The 22,035-nt window shown below is 37.0% G+C and overlaps 1 protein-coding gene across 2 annotated transcripts in view; it reads left to right on the forward strand.

Annotated features, from left to right (window-relative positions):
* The window catches only part of FANCI (Fanconi anemia, complementation group I), an 89,933-nt gene that overhangs the window by 60,039 nt on the left and 7,859 nt on the right, over positions 1-22,035 (forward strand). Inside the window, exons 17-33 of one of the 2 annotated variants that reach the window (XM_008566725.1) lie at positions 647-769; positions 4,833-4,901; positions 6,412-6,513; positions 7,472-7,642; positions 7,721-7,842; positions 8,329-8,493; positions 9,680-9,859; positions 13,839-14,005; positions 14,344-14,429; positions 15,360-15,476; positions 17,919-17,970; positions 18,805-18,932; positions 19,026-19,094; positions 19,276-19,369; positions 19,875-20,062; positions 21,109-21,162; positions 21,245-21,304. In XM_008566725.1, the coding sequence (XP_008564947.1) occupies positions 647-769; positions 4,833-4,901; positions 6,412-6,513; positions 7,472-7,642; positions 7,721-7,842; positions 8,329-8,493; positions 9,680-9,859; positions 13,839-14,005; positions 14,344-14,429; positions 15,360-15,476; positions 17,919-17,970; positions 18,805-18,932; positions 19,026-19,094; positions 19,276-19,369; positions 19,875-20,062; positions 21,109-21,162; positions 21,245-21,304 (1,947 nt within the window). The remainder of the gene's footprint in view (positions 1-646; positions 770-4,832; positions 4,902-6,411; positions 6,514-7,471; positions 7,643-7,720; positions 7,843-8,328; positions 8,494-9,679; positions 9,860-13,838; positions 14,006-14,343; positions 14,430-15,359; positions 15,477-17,918; positions 17,971-18,804; positions 18,933-19,025; positions 19,095-19,275; positions 19,370-19,874; positions 20,063-21,108; positions 21,163-21,244; positions 21,305-22,035) is intronic. The other variant, XM_008566726.1, reaches the window with a different exon arrangement.

Below are 22,035 nucleotides of genomic sequence, written 5' to 3' on the forward strand. Positions count from 1 at the left end.
GGAACCGGTCTGTATGTGGGATCCGACCCCGCGGGCGGGAGCGCCGCTGCGCTTCCCAAGCAGCGCACTATCCAGTGCGCCACCGGGCCGGCCCGAAGTCTTAGGCCTTTTAAATAAAGTCATATATATTATGATTATTGGATTCTAGTGGTATGAAATAATTAGTGTGCCTGCCTAACCAGCTGACATTGTCAAGGAACCCCTAAGGAATGGGGAAGAGTTAATTTTGTTAAAATACTTAAATTCTGGGCCGGCCCGGTGGCGCACTCGGTAGAGGGCGGCGCTCCCGCTGAGGGTTTGGATCCCATATAGAGACCGGTCCATTCACTGGTTGAGCGCGGTGTGGGCGTGACACTGAGGGTTGCGATCCCGTTGCCGGTCGCGGTACGGGCGTGACACCGAGGGTTGCGATCCCATTACCGGTCACGAAAAAAGACAAAAAGGAGAAAAAAAAAACTTAAATTCTTTTGTCTAAAACCAGAATAAGAGTGACACTTATCACTGTATGGTAATGATTATAGTGTCTGCTTCAGTCCTGGGTTTCAGTATATAGGGAAAGCTAAGTCTAAGTTTCTTTGACTAAGACTATAGGCCTATGAAAATTACTTTGGTAGGTAAGATAGATATGAACTGGCCTCTCTTTCAGGTTCACGTGGATGTTCACAGCCGTTATAATTCTGTCGCCAATGAAACTTTTTGCCTTGAGATCATGGATAGTTTGAGGAGATGCTTAGGCCAGCAAGCTGATGTTCGACTCATGCTTTACGAAGTAAGTCAGAGTGGAAGGAATGTAGCAACACCAACAAATAGTCCTTTTTATTTTAATAATTTTTTTCCTGCTTATAAAAGAGCAGCAGATATGCTCTTATTTGATGCAGTTAGGACCAGTAGGTAATGATGATTAGTCAAGTCAAAAAGTTGCTCAAGGTGAGGAATATATATAATAGATGATACACCTTAAATGTTTTAGAATGTACTGTTAATTTGCCAGTCTTTTGATTTATTTTGGTTGTTCATTTTGTTTTGTTTTTGAGTATGAGTTTCCCATTTGGGACTTCTTTCTCTCATGCAAACCATACATACCCTTAATTTATTGCCTATAATTTCAAAGTTTTGTTTACTGAAAGTGGCGTGAAAACGCTGATACTTCAGGTACAGTTTTAGTGCAGAAACATTTTAGGTGGGTTCAGTTTTTTTCCTAACTTCTTAGAATTGTGTTACCCCTAATTCATCAGAAATTGGTTTTAGAGACTTAATTTTATTAAGTCTTTCCAAAACATTTGACTTAGTTTTTATAAAACAACTTTTTTTTTCTTTTCACTTGGTCTTCAACAGTTTACAGAATGTCTGATTAAATCACATAGTTATAATGACAGTATAGTTAGCAAAAAGAGAGGACAGATACAACCACTGATCTGTGATTAGCATATAACTCAACTAGTGGGAATGGAAATGTGCAGTCATGGAGGATTCACTACTATTTTTAGCATTTAGTATGCCATATACGTCAGCATACATGTTTCATAGAAGCCTGTATTTTTCAGGCTTACTATAGAAAATATGGAGAATACAAAAAAAAGGTTTTTTAATATTATTGCCGATCCCACCAATAATATATACATATTTATAGAAAATTGGAATTATAAGATTTATATAGCTCTTATCTCTTAACATTATGTTGTAATCATTTTTCCATTTCATTAAATGTTCTTTGACAACATTATTATTTTTTTTTTTAAAGATGACCGGTAAGGGGATCTCATCCCTTGGCTTGGTGTTGTCAGCACCACGCTCAGCTAGTGAGCAAACCGGCCATCCCTATATAGGATCCGAACCCGTGGCCTTGGTGTTATGAGCACCGCACTCTACCGAGTGAGCCACGGGCCGGCCTGACAACATTATTTTTAGTGCCAAATAAAATGTTCTTTTTGGATATGTAATATTAATTGTTTCATTTTTAGAGCATCTCAGCTGTTTCCGGTTTTTCACTATAAGGGTTGTTGTACCTGAATGTTTGACCACATTGCTGGGTCAAAGATTATAACATTTAAAAGTCTCTTTGTGCACCCTGGCAAGCGCTGAATTTTTTTTTAATCATTAAAAAATCTTTACTCAACACCATTTTGTGATAAAATCTCTTAGAAAGTCTCAGCAAACTAGGATTGGAAGGGAACTTCCTCAGCCTAATAAAGGATGTCTATGAAACCTTCATCTAATATAAATAGTGAATAAATAAATGCTTTCCCCTATGATTAGGAACCAGGGTATTTGTTCTCAGTACATTTATTTGACATTGTAGTAGAGATCCTGTTCAGCGCAGTAAGGCAAGACAAAGAAATAAAGGCATGCATATTTAAAAGGAAGAAGTCAAGCTGTCTCGATTCTCATAGAATAAACAATACCAAAGAATCTACAAAATGAGTTTAGTAAGGTTGTGGGATACAAGATCAATAACCATGCAAAAATCAAGTATAGTCCTATATGCTAGCAATGAACAATTAGAAATTGAAGTAAGATAATATTTAAAATAGATTAAAAATGAAATCCTTAAGGATAAATTTAACAAAATGTGTGCCAGAATAAAATTTTTTAAAAGAAAGCAAATAAAAAAAATGCAAGATATTGCAAGATATCTCAAAATATTGCTGAGAGAAATCAAAGAATAAAAAAGTAGATATGCCATGGTTCACAGATTAGAATGCTCAATATAATTAATATTTTAAGTCTCAAATAGATTTATGGATTCAATGTAATCCCAACTGAAACCCAGAAGGCTTTTTTTTTTTTTTAGAAATTAAGAAGTTGGCTCTAAAATTTGTATGGAATATAAAGGACTCAGAATGATAAAACAATTGAAAAAGTATAAGGTTGATCAGTGGAGTTTTGACAAAGATCCCAAGGTAATTCAATAAGGGAAAGGATGGTCTTTTCAACAAAAGGGGCTGGAACAATTGTTCATTATATTGGGGGTCCTCAAGATCACCTCCAGGTTTAAAAATTTCACTAGAAGAACTCAAAAAACTCAGCATATATTTGTTCTTACACCTAAGATTTATTACACTTAAAGGATACAAAGCATAAAGAGCAGAGGAAAGAGGTGCATATGATGAAGTCTGGAGGAAACCAGGTCCAAACTTCCAAGAGCCCTCTCCAAGTGGTATTGCATAGGATTCACTTAATTCCTCTAGCATATGAGTTGTGACAACATGTGCAAAGTGTTGTATAAAAAGGAAGCTTATCAGAGGCACCCAACGTTTTTATTAGGGCCGGACCCATAGGCACCCTATGCTTAGCATGTACCAGGATTTCAAATTTCCAGGAGAAAAACAGATATTTTGTATAAACCACATTGTACAGTTTAGGCACAGTGAGCCACTCTTATTTAGGGAAAGCTTTGTGTTAGTGTAGGGAACTGTTTATCTGCCAAAAACAAAAGAAAAAAATCTCAAGCCTTATTTAGCTTCAAATTTTTTTTTTTTGGCAGCTGGTCAGTACAGGGATCTGAACCCTTGCCCAACACCAAGGTCTAACCAGCTAAGCTAACTGGCCAACCAGCCCCAGATTTTTTGAAAACATTAACTTGAAATGAGTCATAAACCTAAACCTAATTATTAGGATATTGTTACTTTTATTCATCAAAGACTTTATACATCATTGGTTTGTAAAAGCTTTTTTATCAACACACTTGAAATAATGTGAAAAATCTTTTAAATATTGATATAAACACCTTTTGTCATATTTATTGGAAGTGTATGCTGGATTTCCATTTGATTTTTTTTTATTAGTATGACCCTTTAAGATGTACAGAATTAATAATTTTGGTTATTAAATCTATTGATTTTTGTCCTTCTATTATTTTTATGTGTAGAGTCTATATCCTTCCAGTGAATATTCACTAATATTTTCTTGTAGTTTTTTTTTTTTTTAATGCTTTTTTTTTTTTAATGTTTGGCTATTTAATTCATTTGGAATTTGTTTTGATATTATATATAAGGAGCTAACTTTTTCTACCAGATTAGTTGTTCAGACATTATTATCTCCTTTATTTGTCCTGTCTATTTCCATTTGTATGCTATTCCTTTATTTTACTGTATATTTTTGTGCCAAAATGAAGTGTCTTTTTATTATCCTTATACATTTGTAAAATATTGTAATGCCTGTTAGGGCTAATCTTCCTTTGTTTCTTTTCTTTAAACAAAATTTTTTTTATCAGTTCTCACTTGCTTTTTCTCATAGATGGACTGTACAACCTCTTTTCTAGGTTTCAAAATGAAAGTTCTCTCGAGGATTTTTTTTTTTTTGGCGGCTGGCCGGTACTGGGAATTGAACTGTGACCTTGGTGTTACAAGTCCACGCTCTAACCAACTGAGCTAACCAATCAAACTCAGAAATTTTGGATTGGAAAAAATATCATGGTCATTCATGTTAGGGTGTTTAGGGCCAGGAGGCACTTTGAAACTAAGTGTGAAAAATGTCAAAAGTGTGAAAAAGGGAAGGCTGCTAATGTAGGACGAGAGAAAAGAATAGAGGCCTAGGACATCCCTGACTGTGAAGGGGCAGAGTACTCCAAAGTGAGAGTGGCCCGTTGCTTAAAAATTGTGAGGATTATGGTCAGATTGTTAATTCAGTTCTCAGTGATCAGAGATCTTTTTAGTTTAGGCAAGTAATCTAAACTTTCTGAATTATTTCTCCCTCTAATAAGTAGTCTCCATCTTTATCAAAGCACTGGGAATAGAATAAAGAAAGGTAGTGTTATTTTAAAGTTATGATTGTCCAAATCACTAGTATCTCTTTTGAAGGAGCTTCTTTGTTCTCTATTTGATTCCTCTTAGGGGTTCTACGATGTTCTTCGAAGGAACTCTCAGCTGGCTAATTCAATCATGCAGATTCTTCTCTCACAGGTAAAAAATATTTTTATGGATACAGGGGAAAGAGATAATGAGACACTGAGAGGGAACTGATGTTTTCCAGGCCTTCTAAAATATAAAATAATTCCCAGTTAGTGCACTTGTACATTGTGAACATGCCTGGGGTATGTGGTATAGTTCTGGGTGGCTTTATTTCCGTCACCACTTACCTACCTGCCATATTGCCATCATCTAACAGTTACTTTTTGAGTTAACATTTTACATCCTAAATCAAAAGGATATTTTGAAGAACCATTTTGTGCAAGGGCTATCAAGCAGCTATATCTGTTATGTAATTTCTGGAAAAAAGGGATCTGCAGCAAATATAGCAAAATATTTACATCTGTTAAATCTGGGTAACAGATACATGGATATCTGTTAGGTTACTTTCCGTACTTTTCAGTTTAAAAATATTTTTAAATTATGAAATATTTCAAAGGACTATCAAGATGAGAAGAATTCAGATGGGGAATATCTTGTGTAAATAAAAACTTGCACTCAACATTTATTCATTAAACATTGATTTAAATCTTTTTTGGTAACAGCTTTATTGAGATATAATTCTACATGCCATACAGTTTTTATTGTTCTCTATCAGAGCATTTCTCTAGATCCCTAGTCCATCATTTTGCTAGAAATGGAAACAAGTGTGCTCTCCTTCCCCCCCACCCCCCAACCTGCCATGCCATTGCTATGTGATAATTCTGCTGAAGAAGCTCCATTTGAAATTAAGTTCTCAGATGTGTGGAAATTATTGGAAGGTCCTATACTATCCATTAAAGGCTTTTCATTGGGCATTGGGCCTGAGCCTATATAAAATTTATATCCTTTTAGCTATATTGTATCTTTCAAACTCTAATGATCAACCCATCTACATTAACACATTTAACAAGACTTGAAAATTTTGTTTGCAGACAGAGCAGTGCTTCCTGTTTCAGGTTAATATGCAGACAAATAAAATTCTATGTACACCAAAAGTAAAAAGGAGAAAAATAGCTAGCTTTTTTTTTCAGCCCTATTATATGCCAATTAGTGTTTGAAGCACTTTACATCTATTGTCATGTTTAATCCTTATACAGCCTTATACATTATATTAATAATATCTTCATTTTTCAGATGAGGAACTAAAGTATGGATACCTTTATCAAAATCAGTAATAAGTGGTAGTACTGGGATTTTGGACTCAGCCAATTTGACTATAGAACCTATATTCTCAACTACCAAGCTATACTGAAAATGTAGATTGCCTGTACAAGTCTAGGAATTGATGTGAGGAGTGTGGTAGAAGTGGAATAGGAATGATGATCCTAATCAGTACAATTCTTAAAGCAAGGGCAAAGGATGTAGGCAAGCCAAAGCAATACAAATTTTGCTGCATTGTTCTTTGGACAGTTGGGAAACATGTCTTAGAAGGCATTTCATTAAAGGAGACATTAACTTGACTAGTTAGCTCATGAAGCTTTTCATGTTTTTATGATGTCTTTTTTTCCCTCACTATATACAGTTAAAACAGTTCTATGAGCCAAAACCTGATCTGCTGCCTCCTCTGAAGTTTGAAGCTTGTATTCTGACCCAAGGAGATCAGATCTGTCTACAAGAACCACTGGTGAGACTTTTATTCCTCCTATAACCATTATTTTTACTGTTATGGACAGTGTTGATCTTCAGAAGAGATATCTTTCTTTCCCTGTGAAACACTATTCCTGATTCTTCTAAGAATTTTTACTCTTAAATCTTCCCTGCTTACAATTTCTGACCCATTATCACCTTGGATCTATTAGTAAGCTATCTGCATGTTAGCACTTTATTAAATCAAGGCATCTGCCACTTTTCCCAAGTAACATCTTATCTCCTGTTTATAAATCTTGAATTATATACAGTAAATAAATATACTTTAGAATGGGGGAAGGGATGTCACCTAGGAGCAGATGAACCCAGGGGACCTGCTTGATTAGTCTGGAGGGAGTATATGATTTAGACTGAGTTAGAATTGGCACACTGTTGAATCATCAGAGGAGCTAGGACAGGTTGATTTTCTATTGTTATCTAGCCTCAGAAAGGGAAGAGAACATAAAAGTTGAAACTTCCCACCCCACATGACTTAGAATTCACGGAAAGGGAAAGCGGGGAGTCTTTCATTTGCCATATCCTGCCTTCATTTGTGTGCCTTCTGTCCCATGAGATGTCCTCAACCTAGATCTAAGATGCTGTGTTAGTCTCCTCCTCAACATAAACCTCTATCTTTAGAATAGCGTGTGGGACTCAAAGGAACTAGAGAGGATTTAACATCATAACCTGGTTCAAGGGGTGTTTGTATCAGACCAGATAAAGCACATCTATTGTTGCATTCTGAGGCATCTGCTACTTATAAGGCCAATTCCTCTGAGAAAGGTTTAGAGAACAGTGCCTTTGTTAGTTCAATTAATTTTTTTCAGTTTTGTTAATTCAGAGGGACTTAATTTGTGATGCTAGTGAATAGTGTACTTTAGCCTTATAAATAAGAATTATTTGCTGATTATGAACACTCAAGAATAATTTACTTAATTACTTATTTTCTTCTACAGGATCATCTGTTGTGTTGTATTCAGCATTGCTTGGCCTGGTATAAGAGTAAAGTGATGCCTCTACAGCAGGGAGATGAGGAGGAAGAAGAGGGATTCTACCAAGACCTAGATGATATGTTGGAGTCTATTACTAATAGAATGATTAAGAGTGAGCTGGAAGACTTTGAACTGGTAATTGCCGAGTCCTCAGCTGTATTGAATAATGGGGTTTTTTTAGTAGCTTCCTAATTTAGATCTTGTATCTTTTAGGATAAATCAACAGATTTTTCCCAGAGCACTGATATTGGCATCAAAAATAATATCTGTGCTTTTCTTGTGATGGGAGTTTGTGAGGTTCTAATAGAATACAATTTCTCGATAAGTAATTTCAGGTAAGGTATTGCTATGATTCCACTTGCAGTTTTTTTTTTTTTAACTATCAATATGCTAGGCACTAAATAGACCACAGACTATGATAGTATCTCTTAAATGGACATCTAGCCTAAGACCAAACTTTGTTCTTTCCACTGGAGAACAATGAAGCATATGCCAGTCAGGCCTGTGAATGTTGTCCCTCCAGAAAGTTTTTATTTATTCAAAGTTCCCCAGATCCTGAACTCTAGAATTTCTTATTTTAATAGAGAAATTTTGATTGGTAGTCGTATTAGACTTTTGTGCTCTTCATTGTTTGGTGTAAACAAGGGAGTGGGGGAAAAAAAACCTAGATAGATTGGTATGACCTGGGAGTGCTATGTTAATGAAGGTCCATTCATTTTTAATGTTTAAAGACGCATTGTGATTTCTTTATAACTGCATGTAAAAGTGAACCGTGATATACTGATATTTGTCCTTGATGGTCTCTTTTTCCTTTTATACAGTAAGAGTAAGTTTGAGGAGGTTCTGAGCTTATTTATGTGTTACAAGAAACTCTCTGACATCCTTAACGAAAAAGCTGGTAAAGGCAAAAATAAAATGGCCAACAAAACAAATGATAGTTTTTTGTCCATGAAATTTGTGTCTGATCTTCTCACTGCCCTTTTCAGGTAAGGTTCAATTAGAGTGCTTAAAGACAGCAGCTCATGCCAGCAAATCCAGACTTTGGGAAACATTATGGGGTAAAGAGGAAAAAATTATATGAAGGGGGAACCTATAGTTTAAAAGAAACTTAAAAGATAGCTGACATAGCAACCAGTCCAACAAGGAGAATTTGTTTGGATCCTGATGTAAACAAATCAATTGTAAGAAAGAGGGAGGGGTAGAAAATTGGAGAAATTTAAACATGTTTAATGTGTGATTATATTAAGGAATTATTGATTTTTTTTTTTTTGTCTTTTTTTTCCGTGTCCGGCAACGGATCGCAACCCTCAGTGTTGCCCCCGTACCGGACCGGGGACCGGCAACGGGACTGCAACCCTCAGTGTCGCTCCCGCGCCTCGCTCAGCCAGTGAGCGGGAACCGGTCTGTATGTGGGATCCGAACCCTCGGGCGGGAGCGCCACCACGCTTCCCAAGCGGCGCACTATAGCAGTGCGCCACCGGGCCGGCCCCGGAATTATTGATTTTTAAAATGTGAAAAAATAAGAATAAGATATTATATACAAAAATAAATAAAAACAGAATTTAAGCCAAGTAGATGAGGGGAAAAAAAAGAAAGCAGCTCAGTGAAGACGATAACACCTACTCAGGTTCACTTGTATTACCTAGTTTGGATTCACAATTCTTAACGTATATACAGTAAAAAACTGGTCAGGCAATTTTAATTGTCTTGGAATGAAAGCCAGACAATCCTAGGTTGGCGCTTTAAAGAAGTACCTTGAATTATTAAAGGAAAAATCAGAAACAGTGGACCAGTGATTGAAAAGATAGGGATAAATTCCAACAGGGTGTTGTAAGAAGAATCTACCTTAAGTAACTTGAACACAATAACAGATAAAAAGGGAAGACAAAAACAATTTAAAAAACAAAGGGACAACAATAATAAAAAAACTAAAGAAAGACTAAGACTGACTTTTAAATTTTATCAAATTAAAGGATTTGGGGAGGGGGAGAAAATGAGATAACACTAAGAATGATGATTGTAAAAGGGCAGCTATGGCAGTGACTCTGGCATGGGCTGCCTAAAGAGTATGCCATTCAGAGCTGGGATGCTGCTGTTCTGAACAGTCCCTAGAAAGCCTAATTTCAGATTCCAATAGCAATAGAGGACTCTCTTTTTTTCCTCTCTTTGTAGGGATAGTACCCAAAGCCATGAAGAGAGTCTGTCTGTTCTCAGGTCCAGCAATGAGTTTATGCGCTATGCAGTGAATGTAGCTGTGCAGAAAATGCAGCAGTTAAAGGAAACTGGGCATGTGAGTGGTCCTGACGGCCAAAACCCAGACAAAATCTTTCAGAACATCTGTGACATAACTCGGTAAGCTACGCCGACCCTCAGAAACCTGTTCCACTTGCTGTGGAGTCTCCAGGAGAGGAAATTGGGGGTGGAGGAGGAAGGCAGTTTAAGATTGGGTATGCCTGAAGAGCAAAAGTGCAGTACTGAAAATAGGTCTTTTTTCTAGTCCTGCTTTGATGTGGGTTAATCATATATAAAATGTTATTCTGTTACCAGGAAGAGAGAGGAGTATTACATAATGATTAAATGATTCCTCAAGTAGACATAACAATTCTAAATGTGTGTATACCTGGCAATAGTGTCAAAATACTTGAAGCAAAAACCAATAGAAGGAAAAATAGATAAGCTCTTAATTATTATAATCAATTCTGTGTCAGTAATCAACAGAACTAGTAGATAGAAAATTAGGAAGGATGTACAAGACCTGAACAACACTGTCATCTAGCTTGACATAATTGACATTTATAGAACACTCAACAACAGCTTCAAAATACAGTCTTTTCATGTGCACATGGTACATTCACCAAGGTGGATCATATATTGGGCCATGAGACAAACTCAACAAATTTAAAAAATACAAATCAGTATTTTTTCTGACCACAACAGAATTAAACAAGAAGACAATTACACACACACAAAAAGAAAGAATAACTGATATCTGGATAATCCTCATATACTGGAAATTAAATGTACCTCTATGAATAACCCATAGTCAAAGAGAAAGTCATAAGGGAAATGAAACAATATTTTGAAGAAAACAGAATATACAAGCATATCAAAATGTATATGATCCAGCTGAAGCACTGTTTAGGTAGAAATTTATGGCAGGTGTTGATAAAAAAATCTCAAGCCTCTTGGTTAGAGCATGATGTTATTAACATCAAGGTCAAAGGGTCTGGATCCCCATACCAACCAGCCACCAAAAAAAAAAATCTCGTCTCAAATATATGTTTTTACATTAAGAAAGCAGAAAAAGAACAAATTAAAATAAGTAAGCAGAAGGAAGCAAATAGTAAAGACAAATGCAGAGTCATTGAAGATGAAAATAGGAAAGCAGAGAAAATGAAAGAAAGCAAGTTATGTGAAAACATTAAATTTAATAAACCTTAGCCAGATTAAGTAGGAAAAGGTAGAAGACATAGATATAAATATCAGAAATGAGGGAGAGGGGACTCACTACTGATCCTACAGACATTAAAAAATCAACAATAGTACATTGATTTATGCCAATAAACTTAATAAGTAAAATGGACAAGTTTTTGACAGCTCATTCAAGAATAGGTAACCTAAGTAATCCTGTTTCTATAAAAGAAATTGAATTTGTGGTTCAAAGTTTTCTCTCAAAACTCCAGACCTAGATCTCTTTCAGTGGTAAATTCTACCAAACATTTAAGAAGTAATACCAATTCTTTGCAAACTCTTTCAGAAAATAGAAGAGAGAGAGCATGTTTTAGCCCATTTAATGAGGCCAGTATTACCACGATACCAGACCCAGACAAAGACATTGAAAACAGACCAATTTATCTCATGAATATAGATACAAAAAATATTAGAAAATTCAGTCCAACTATTTATGAGAAGGATAATATATCAGATAGGTGGGATTTTTTTCAGGAATGCAACATTGGTTCAAGATTTGTAAATCAACCAATGTGTAGTTCAAATATTTATAGACTAAAGGATAAAACCATATGATCATCTCAATAGATGAGAAAATCAGAATTCAACATTAATTCGTGATAAAATATTTCAGCAAACCAGGAATAAAAGAGATCGTTCTCTGTTTGATAAGGGGAGTCTACAAAAAACCTGCAGTTAACATCATACTTAATGAAGAAAGATTGAGTATTTTCCTCTCTTTGCTGTCACCACTACTATTCTACATCATACTAGGGGTCCTAACTAGTGCAGCAAGGCAGGAAAAGAAACAAAATGCATCCAGATTTAGAAGGAAGAAATAACACTGTCTTTATTTGCAGACAGTATAATTGTCTGTATGAAATTCCAAAGAATAAACAAAAGCTACTAGGTCTATTAAGTAAGTTTAACAAGGTTTCAGGATATCAAGTCAGTATTAAAAAATTGTATTTTTATTTACATAGCAGTGAACAATTGGAAATTGAAATTCATAAAACAGTACCATTTATAGTAGCACCACAAAACATGAACTGCTTAGTGATAAATACAACAAATGTGCAAGATTTGTATGATGAAAACTACAAAACATTAATGAGAAAAATCATAGAAGACCCAGGTAAATGGAAAGATATACAGGGTCCATGGATGGAAGAGTAAATATTATCAAGATGTGAATTCTCAAATTGATCTATAGATTTAACTCAATCAAAATCCCATCAGACTTTATCCTAAGAATTGACAAGATGATTCTAAAATTTATGGGGAAAAGTAATGGACCTAGAATAACTAAAACAAGTTTGAAATAAAAAAACAAAAAGGACTCACTGCCTGATTTTAGGTCTTTATACAGCCGCTATGTTTAAGACAGTGTGGTATTGGCAGAATCAGTGGAACAGAATAGATAGTTCAGAAGTAGACCCACACAAATACAAGGGTTCTTCAAAAGTTTGTGGAAAAATGGAATTAAAAGATAATATGAATCCTTCCATGAACTTTTTGAAGTATCCTAGTAGACCCACACAAATACAAGGGTTCTTCAAAAGTTTGTGGAAAAATGGAATTAAAAGATAATATGAATCCTTCCATGAACTTTTTGAAGTATCCTCAATGGTCATTTGACTTTTGACAAATGTACCAAGGTAATTCAATGACTAAAGTCATGTCAACAAATAGTTTAAGAACAATTGAATGCCCACATACGTACAAAAATGAGCCTTTATCCATTTCTCACACCATATTCAAAAATTAACTTAAAATGTATTAGAGACTTAAATATAACACCAAAATTATAAAATTTCTAGAAGAAAACATAAGAAATATCTTGTGACCCCATTTTAGGCAAAGATTTCATAGATATAACGCCAAAAGCACAGTTCATAAAATAATTTTTTTTTTTTAACTCTGCTCTCTGGAAAACACTGAAGTAAATGAAAAGATAAGCCATAGATTTGGGGAAAATACGCAAAACACATGTCTGATGAAGGATTGGTAAGCAGAGTATATAAAGAACTCTAATTTATTAATAAGAAAGCAACCAAATCTAAAAATGGGTAAAATATTTGGACACCACCAAAGCACACAAAAAGACAGTTAACATAATTAGTCACTAGGTAAATGCAGATTAAAACCGTAATGAGACATCATCAAACACTTGCCTAAAATTAAAAAGACTGACCAGGCCAAAATGTTGTTATGAATGTAATGTGGAAGAATTTGAACTCTTACATAATATTGGTGGGAATGTAAAATGGTGCAACTACTTTGGAAAACAGTTTGACAGTTTCTTTAAAAGTTAAGTACACACCTACTGTATAATCTTCGCATGCCACTCTTATTTACTCAAAAGAAATGAAAGCAGCGTCTATATAAAGGCTTGTACAAAAATGTTCATAGCATCTTTATTTGTAATATCAAAATCTGGAAACCACCTAAATGTTTATCAACAGATAGATGTATAAACTGGTGAATGGATGAACTACCTACATTCATACAATGGAATACTGCTCAGCAATAAAATGGTACAGTCTACTAATACAGGCAACAAGATAGGTGAATCTCAAAGCATATGCTAGGTTAATGAAGCCAGACTCAAAAGGCTACATATTGAATGATACCATTTTTATATGATATTTTATAAAAAGTACCATAGGGACAGAAATCACATCATTAGTTGCTTAGAAATGGGAGAGAAATGACTACGAAAGAGCACAAGGGAACTTTTGGGGTGATGGAAATATGAATTGTGGGGAGATTACACAATTGTGTAAGTTTTTAAAAATTAATAGAACTGTTTACCTACAGGGCATGAAGTTTTCTGTATATAATTTTACTTCAATTAACTTGTCACTTTCCCTCACTTCAGGGTCTTACTATGGAGGTACACTTCCATTCCTACTTCAGTGGAAGAGTCAGGAAAGAAAGAGAAAGGAAAAAGCATCTCACTGTTGTGCTTGGAGGGTTTGCAGAAGATATTCAGTGCCGTGCAACAGTTCTATCAGCCCAAGATTCAGCAGTTTCTCAGGGCTCTGGGTGGGTATTTCAATATGGATAAATTGACTTGATTTGGATTTCTCCTCTTTAACCAAACCCCTTGGTTCTATTTGTTAACCTACTAGAGGACACCTGAGAGCAGTCCTGATGTTGCTAAGGAGTGACATCTAGTGGATTGAGGATTGGCACTTAATGGATTACATTTAACCGCAAATACTGACTGGAAAGTGGAATATAGTGTTAAGAAATTGGAAAATTTTAGAAAAAAACATTTAAATCTACCTCCACACTTTTTTGGCTTCCTAAAATTGTAGCTATTAAAAGGTCAGAAAATATGAGTCCATATCAAAGAAGACAGAGTTCTTTTCCATTCTTAGATGTCACAGATAAGGAAGGAGAAGAGGGAGAAGATGCAGACGTCAGTGTTACTCAAAGAGCAGCATTCCAGATTCGGCAGTTTCAGGTGAGAAGCCTTGGAAAGTTGCTGTAGAGGCCTGAGGGGCCTCATAAAGGGACTGTTAGCAGGGGCAGTTGGTAAGAATGGGCAGACAGTGAGTAAGTAGGACAAGAATTTTTTCTGGATCATCCAAGCAACAGGACATAGATGTTAGAATGGAAGATAATGCTTTTAAAAGGATCCTAGTGAGGATGTGTGTTTAGCCACACTAACCTGCAGAACTCATTGCCTCTAAGAATCACTGGGTTGACATAAAGAGACAGCCAGGAGCCCTTTAAGGCAGGGAGTTCATGTTTTTGTTTTTGAGTCCGTGGTGGTATAATTTGGCTTTGTCTCTAAGACTGCATAAAGAGTGAATAATAAAACTTATTGTTTCTATCCAATAGTTGTCAAAATATCAGGATGTTCTATCACAGGATTTCTTTATTTAACAAATTTAAAATTTCTGCTATGTGCCAGGAATGGTTCTAGGTGCTAGGGATATAGCAAGGAATAAAAGAGACAAAAATTCCTATCCTCGTGGAGCTTGCATTGTAGTGGGGAGAGACTGACAAATAATAAAATCTGTAGTATTTCAGGTAACAGGAAAGTTGTATAGGAAATACTGGGTTTGGGCATGGTCTAAACCTGAGGTCAATGGATGGGCTCCAAGGAGCTGTGAACCACCAGAAATGGGGTGCCCAGTTCATTCCCAGTGAACATTTGGCATGGGGTTGGAGGAGAAAGGATCCATAGTTTTCAGAATTCTCAGAGAGGCTTATGGTTGAAAACAGGAAACTGCTGTTCAGTCCAGGTTTATTTTCAGATTTTATCCTCTTGGAATTTTGGTAGCTTCTAATTCTTTCTGTCCCAGTCTTTGCAATCTCTAACTAGATGTCTTTTCTCCCTGATAGGAACATATCTGCTAATGTTTCTGTGTATTCTTTCCTTTCTCAGAGGTCCTTGTTGAATTTACTTAGCATCCAAGAGGACGATTTTAATAGCAAAGAAGCTCTCCTACTAGTAAATGTTCTCTCTAGCTTGTCCAAGCTACTGGAGCCCTCCTCTCCTCAGGTATAGTACTACTCATTCAATCCCATTTAGCATCCCTCAGAAGGCAAGCATTATTGCATTGTAAGACTTTATATCTAAATATCCTCTTGAAGTCTAGATTATTTTAAATAATACATTTAAATTACACCTGAGTTAATATAGACCTATAAGATGTATCCTTTTCTACATAGCATTTCTACCATAACATACTTACATGCAGCCATACAGGACAAGAACATAGTGCTTTTGTTTGTTTGACCACTATCAAGGGTAAACTATAAACACTACAGAAAAAATCTTATGTTTATTTTTGGTGCCTTCAACCTTCTTAACCTGTGTTCTTTCCCACTCTTGGTGTTTCACCTTCTTTTCTAAGAAAAAAGTATGTTAATTATGAAGAAGGTGGTTGACATTTAGCAGTTGGCTTTCTCAGCAAAGTTACCTGGCACTGAGTTTGGGAGGAATTTAACAAAATATGGTTAAGTCAGAAAGTATGACTATAGTCCCAAAGCAGAAATAACTCTGCAGAGATGTGTTTTATGTATATAGTGTAGGTGTGCACACATATATGTAGAATTGTGCACCCACATGAGCATTCACACATATATAGAATAAGATAAAGGCCACATTTTATGGGTCTGTTCCATTCAGGAGTAATTTTCCTGTAGGATGATAAAGAGCATCCCTAGGAGACTAGGTCTGTATGCTCCTACCACATCTACATCCTGATCTGTGAGGAAGACAACTTGAAGCCCTAGCGTATAAGGCTTCTTATGTGAGCCCGTGCCTCAGGAAGAGCTAGTCTCTGGGAGACTGTAGTGTGGGAGTATTATTGTGTTTGACCATTGCAGAGCAGACCTGATTTCCAGTTGTCCTAGTTCCAGATTAGCCCAAAAAATAACTTTTGCTGCTCACTTTATCCTAGCTCCAAACAACTCACCCCCACTTTACTTTCATAGCTTCATTCTTTCATACCGCTACTTTTGCTGCAAAGAGGAAAGGACTGGGAAAGAAACAGAGACAGAGAATTGGGGTGGGAGGAAGTTTGGGGGAAAATTAACAGATTTAGAAATGCTAATATATACAGGAAAATCTTTTAATTTACTTTTCACCACCTACCTCTTCTCCCTTAACTTCAGGTAGTCTCTTTAAAATTTTTTGTTTGTTTGTTTTGGTTTGGTTTTTGCGAGTCAAGTGAAGCAGTGGGAGTGGAGAAGGAACAAAGAAATCTGTAACTGGTTGTGATCAATTAGTTGTAAACACCACTGCACTCGGACCCACCTCTTTAAAATTTTTTGTTTGTCTGTTTTGGTTTGGTTTGTGCGAGTCAAGTGAAGCAGTGGGAGTGGAGAAGGAACAAAGAAATCTGTAACTGGTTGTGATCAATTAGTTGTAAACACCACTGCACTCGGACCCACCTCTTTAAAATTTTTTTAATTAAAGTTTGAATGGGTCATAAAGTCCTATGATTTGAAAACCAGAAATTACCAAAAGATTTACAGGAAATGGTCTTCCTCTGTCCATGTCCTCTATCTATTCAGTTCCTCCTCTCCCCAAATAAATAAACACCTTTAGTTTCTTGTGTATCCTATAAGAGTTTCTTTATTCCTGTAGAAGCAAATACAAACATACATTCTTATTCCTGACCCTACCCCTCTTCACACAAAACCTTGTCCTGCATCCCGCTTATTTCATTTAACACTGTATTCTGGAGATCTTTTAATATCAATTCATAGAGAGCTTTCAGTTAGCGTCTTCGGTTACCTTTTTCTTCCAACAGATCAAAATTAAATTCTTATTAGTCCTCTGCACTTAATTGTACTGCATTTCAGTGCCTTTGAAAGCCTGTTCCAAAGAACTACTGAAGAAGAAAGTTGAGTATGTGTCTGGTGATGCATATCCCTGCTATCCCAAGACTTAAGTCCCTTTCACCTACCTAAGAAAATTCTGGGTTTTTTTGTTTGCTTGTTTTGCCTCTTTTATTCCCTCCCCCAACCCCCCAACCTCCTTTGGCCTCTGCCTCTTGTCTCCTAAAAGCTAATTCTGCTATCCTTATGGCCAGGATCTTCCTCTCCCATACCTTCGTTAGCCTAACATTTTTAAAGATGTCTTATGGAGTGTGTGAGGGCTTGAGAAGAAAAAGAAGGAGCTATAGCTCTAGACCACCATGGTAGGGACAGAGCAAGCTCAGGTGCAAGGACTCAGACCCACCACAGGACCTTTGGCCTTTAATAAGGACACAGACATTGAGAATTAAATCATAAACTGTATTAGTTATTAATAATTCTCATAATTTTGGACTTCTTTTTATGCCATTCATAGTAGATTACCACTTTAGATCTAGGTCCATGTTTTGGCAAGTGATTTACTTAGATTTGGAAAGGTCTAGGACTCTTCTGTTCTGACAACACCTAGATCTATCTTTGGCATATTTCTTTAATATCTGAATGATCTCTTATTTAGTTCGTGCAGATGTTATCCTGGACATCTAAGATTTGCAAGGAAAACAGCCAGGGTAAGTTTCCTGCCATGTTTCCTAAAGGCTTTATATAACACCATCATCACCAAATAGCATTTAGAAAAGAAAAGGTATTCCTGTTATACATTCACCAGAGTGGCCAAAATGAAAAAGATACATAATACCTATACCAAGTGTTGGACCTCTAATTCACTGCTGGTGGTCGTATAAATTGGTAAAAAACACTCCGGAAAATCATTTGACAGTATCTAACTACTAAAATTAAATAATACCTGTCACCCAGCCATCCACTCCCAACAGAAATATGTAGAAGAATTCTCATAGCAGGACTATTTTAATAGTTAAAAACAACCCTAAATGTTCATCAGCAATAGAATAAAGGAATTGTGATGTGTTCACACAGTAGAATACTATACCATGAGAATGAACAAACTATACCTGTACATGTCAACATGGATATCACAAACATAATGTGGAACAAAAGAAGCGAGACAAAAGAAAGAGTACTTACTGTGTGATTCCATTTAGATAAAGTTCAAAATCAGACAAAACGAATCTCACGTTAGAAGTCAGGGTAGCAGTTTCCTTGGTGGGGCGAGTTAGGCAGGAGGGGATTTCAAGGGTGCTGGTAATGTACTTGATCAGGATACTGGATACACAGTGATTTTGACTAATAATGGGAAGCATCTGCCTTCTTTGGGCACATGAGTAAAAGGGCTCCATCACGAGAGAACTGCTTAGTTGCAATATGTGCAACACTGGAATGCTGTGCCTGGGATGTGATGAGCAGCATATTATGGTTAGGTACACACCTGAAGGACCTGACTGGGTAATAACTTAGCTTTAATTTTCTTTTCTTCCTACTCCTAGAGGATGCTTCGTTTTGCAAGAGCTTGATGAACTTGCTCTTCAGCCTGCATGTTTTGTGTAAGAGTCCTGTCACTCTGCTGCGTGACTTGTCCCAGGATATCCATGGGCAGCTGGGAGACATAGACCAGGTACTATAGTGAGCCTTCAACACCCTTTGTGGAGGTAGAGATCAAGGAAACAGCCTTATTTCCATTAGGTCTCACCTCTCTTTCCCTCTCCAGGATGTGGAGGTAGAGAAAACAAACCACTTTGCAATGGTGAATTTGAGAACAGCTGCCCCCACTGTCTGTGTAAGTGTCGATCCCAAGCCATGGCAAATAGCCTTGTCATTCCTTCTGTACTATTCCACTTGAAGACTAAATTGTAGTGGCTTGTGTCCTCAAGCCTGTAACCTACCTGTAGGTGACCATGGTTATATGACCCCAGCTGCTGTGTGTAGTGAACCATGCCAGGCATTCTTTTCTTTCACAGTTACTTGTTCTGAGTCAGGCTGAGAAGGTGCTAGAAGAAGTAGAATGGCTGATCACCAAGCTTAAGGGACAAGTGAGCCAAGAAACGCTATCAGGTAAGAAAAGTTCAAGTGAGATTCCAGGAGTTGTGACAAGAAGACACTCAACCAAAATCCAAATTGGACTCCTGTATAAAAGTGGAGCCCCAGAGCTAAATTTCTTATTTGTTTGTTTTTGAGCTACATTTCTGATGTGATGAAAGAAGTAGAAGTTAGTGTGGCTTATGACAGCATGATTATTGGTTCACTGTGCATAATGAATACATATTTTCCACACAAACTTTGTAGTTAGTGGTATTTAGTTGACTTTTATTTATTTATTTTTTAAGATGACCGGTAAGGGGATCTTAACCCTTGACTTGGTGTTGTCAGCACCACGCTCTCCAAAGTCAGCTAACCGGCCATCCCTATGTGGGATCCAAACCCGTGGCCTTGGTGTTATCAGCACCACATTCTCCCGAGTGAGCCACGGGCCAGCCCCTTTAGTTGACTTTTAAATCTCCTTTACTCTTAACTGGAAAATAACACTGGTTTTGAATGTGCCAATTTTATTTCCCTTCAGAAGAGGCCTCTTCTCAGGCAACCCCACCAAATCATCCCGCTGAGAAAGCCATCATCATGCAACTGGGAACTCTGCTTACATTTTTCCATGAGCTGGTGCAGACAGCTCTGCCATCAGGCAGTTGTGTAGATACCTTGTTGAGGGACCTGTGCAAAATGTACACCATCCTTACAGCACTTGTCAGATATGTGAGTATCTGAGAGACAATCAGGTCTCCACTATTCTATCCTGGATAACCAGGGGAAGAGTCTGGGGCAGCAACCCTCTGCTGAATGCCCCTGAATAGAGCTCTTGCCTATATTTTTGCAAGTCGTGGGTTCATTTTAGTTTGATCAGTAGGTGGCAGGCATCTCCACAGGCCAGGGGAAAACAGTTGATGACAGAATTCTAAATCTGCTTTTGGAGACCCTTATTTTCTTCGCATGTTAGTATGTGGCACCTGATTAAGATCAAATGCCTCTTACAAACGCCTCTGAAGGCTTAATCTAAACTATAACTACAGAATTAAAGTTGAATCCATGTTGCACAAAAAATTATACCATTTCTAACAAATCTGAGCCCTAAAAAGATGTTTATTTCTTTTTTCATTCCTTTAACAAGTAGATGTTAAATGCCTTACAGGTCAGGTATTAGGTAGGAAAGTTGACTATTTTTTTTAAATACAAGGCATACTGTCCTCTTATTGAGTTTAAGTTAATGTTTCTTAGTATATGTTATGAAACTCTTACCTTGCACTTGCAGTATTTTGGTCCTCAGTAGATTCAGAGGGTCATGGAAACTCAGTAGCTTAGTACTGATTCTAGCAATGATCCATATTAAATACTTTAGAAAGGCATAAACAACCCAAGAAAGATGTAGACCATCCCACGGTGTACCCAAACAGCAATGTGGCCATCTCTGAGCACATGCAGCCTTAGCTACATGACGTGGCTACTAAGCTGCTATAGTGGAAATACTGAGAGCTAGCCTCTTTTCTTTATAGGCATTTTTAAAAGGAAACACTGTAAAATCATTGGTTTTCTAGATGAGGAACTATCAGCCTAAAGGATTTTGAAGTAATGAGCCGAGCAAGTCAGGAATAGAAACCTTTCACTGTCTGGGAAGCTTAGGAGCATTGGAGGAGGGGGAAAAGGAAGCCTTATGTCTTGGCTTCTCTATGAATTTTTCTTTTCCCTCTCCAGTCATAGTGATGAGTCACACTCCATAGGTTCTCTGCAAAATCTTTTGTTTTTAGTATCTCCAGGTGTGTTGGAGCGCCAGAGGAATTCCAAAAAATATGGAAAAGCTGGTGAGTTGAGAATGCCTTTCCTAGGAATGGTTGGAGCATTTTACTGCTACAGTTAAATTGGTTTCTTTCTCCTTTGCTGCAGGTGAAGCTGTCTGGTTCTCATCTGACCCCCCTGTGTTATTGTTTCATTTCTTATGTACAGGTAAGTGATTCAGAGGCAGTACCAAAATAGATGTTAAAGAAAGGACTTCAGATGTTCCCAGGGGACTTCTTGGTCACTCAAGCTGAGTTTTATAGTTTCTTCCCTACTTACCATAAGCCAGAGGTGCCCATCTGAGACCAAGCCAAGGCTTGGGGACTTCGTAGCAAGGAAGTCTTTATTCATACAAAGAAAATCATTTTAATTTGGAGAAAGCAAGCATTTGATGTGGTTGTGTTTGGAGCAGGGAAGAGCAAGCATGCTTGGGTCAATGACTTAGTTTACTTAGGAGTGATTGAAAGTCCATGCAATTAGATATCCTTTCATAATGAGGAAAGTAGCAGTAAACATATGAAGAAGGGCTGAGATCATATGGCAAAGTAGTGTGAGTGAGAGCAGCAGGACTTTCAGGGAGGTAAAGGGAATATGGGCTTTTTCTGTCATTTGTTTAAAACCCTTTTCTTCCTCTAAATTAATAAAGTAATGGGCTCTCTCAGGGGTTGAAGAAATTTTAAGTGTCATCTGGTCCTAAATATCATCAGATTCTTACAGTACTTCAGTCTCCCTTACTGTTTGCTTAAACCAGGGTTTTTTTTAACCTTGCCACTGATATGTTGGGCTAGATAATGCTTTGTTGTGGGCTCTGTTCTGTGCATTTTAGGATGTTTAGCAGCATTCCTGGCCTCTACCTACCAGGTGCCAGTAGCAGTCTCTCCCCCCCCCCCCCCCCCCCC

This window comes from Galeopterus variegatus, unplaced genomic scaffold (genome assembly GCF_000696425.1).
Source record: "Galeopterus variegatus unplaced genomic scaffold, G_variegatus-3.0.2 Scaffold266, whole genome shotgun sequence".
NCBI lineage: Eukaryota > Metazoa > Chordata > Mammalia > Dermoptera > Cynocephalidae > Galeopterus > Galeopterus variegatus.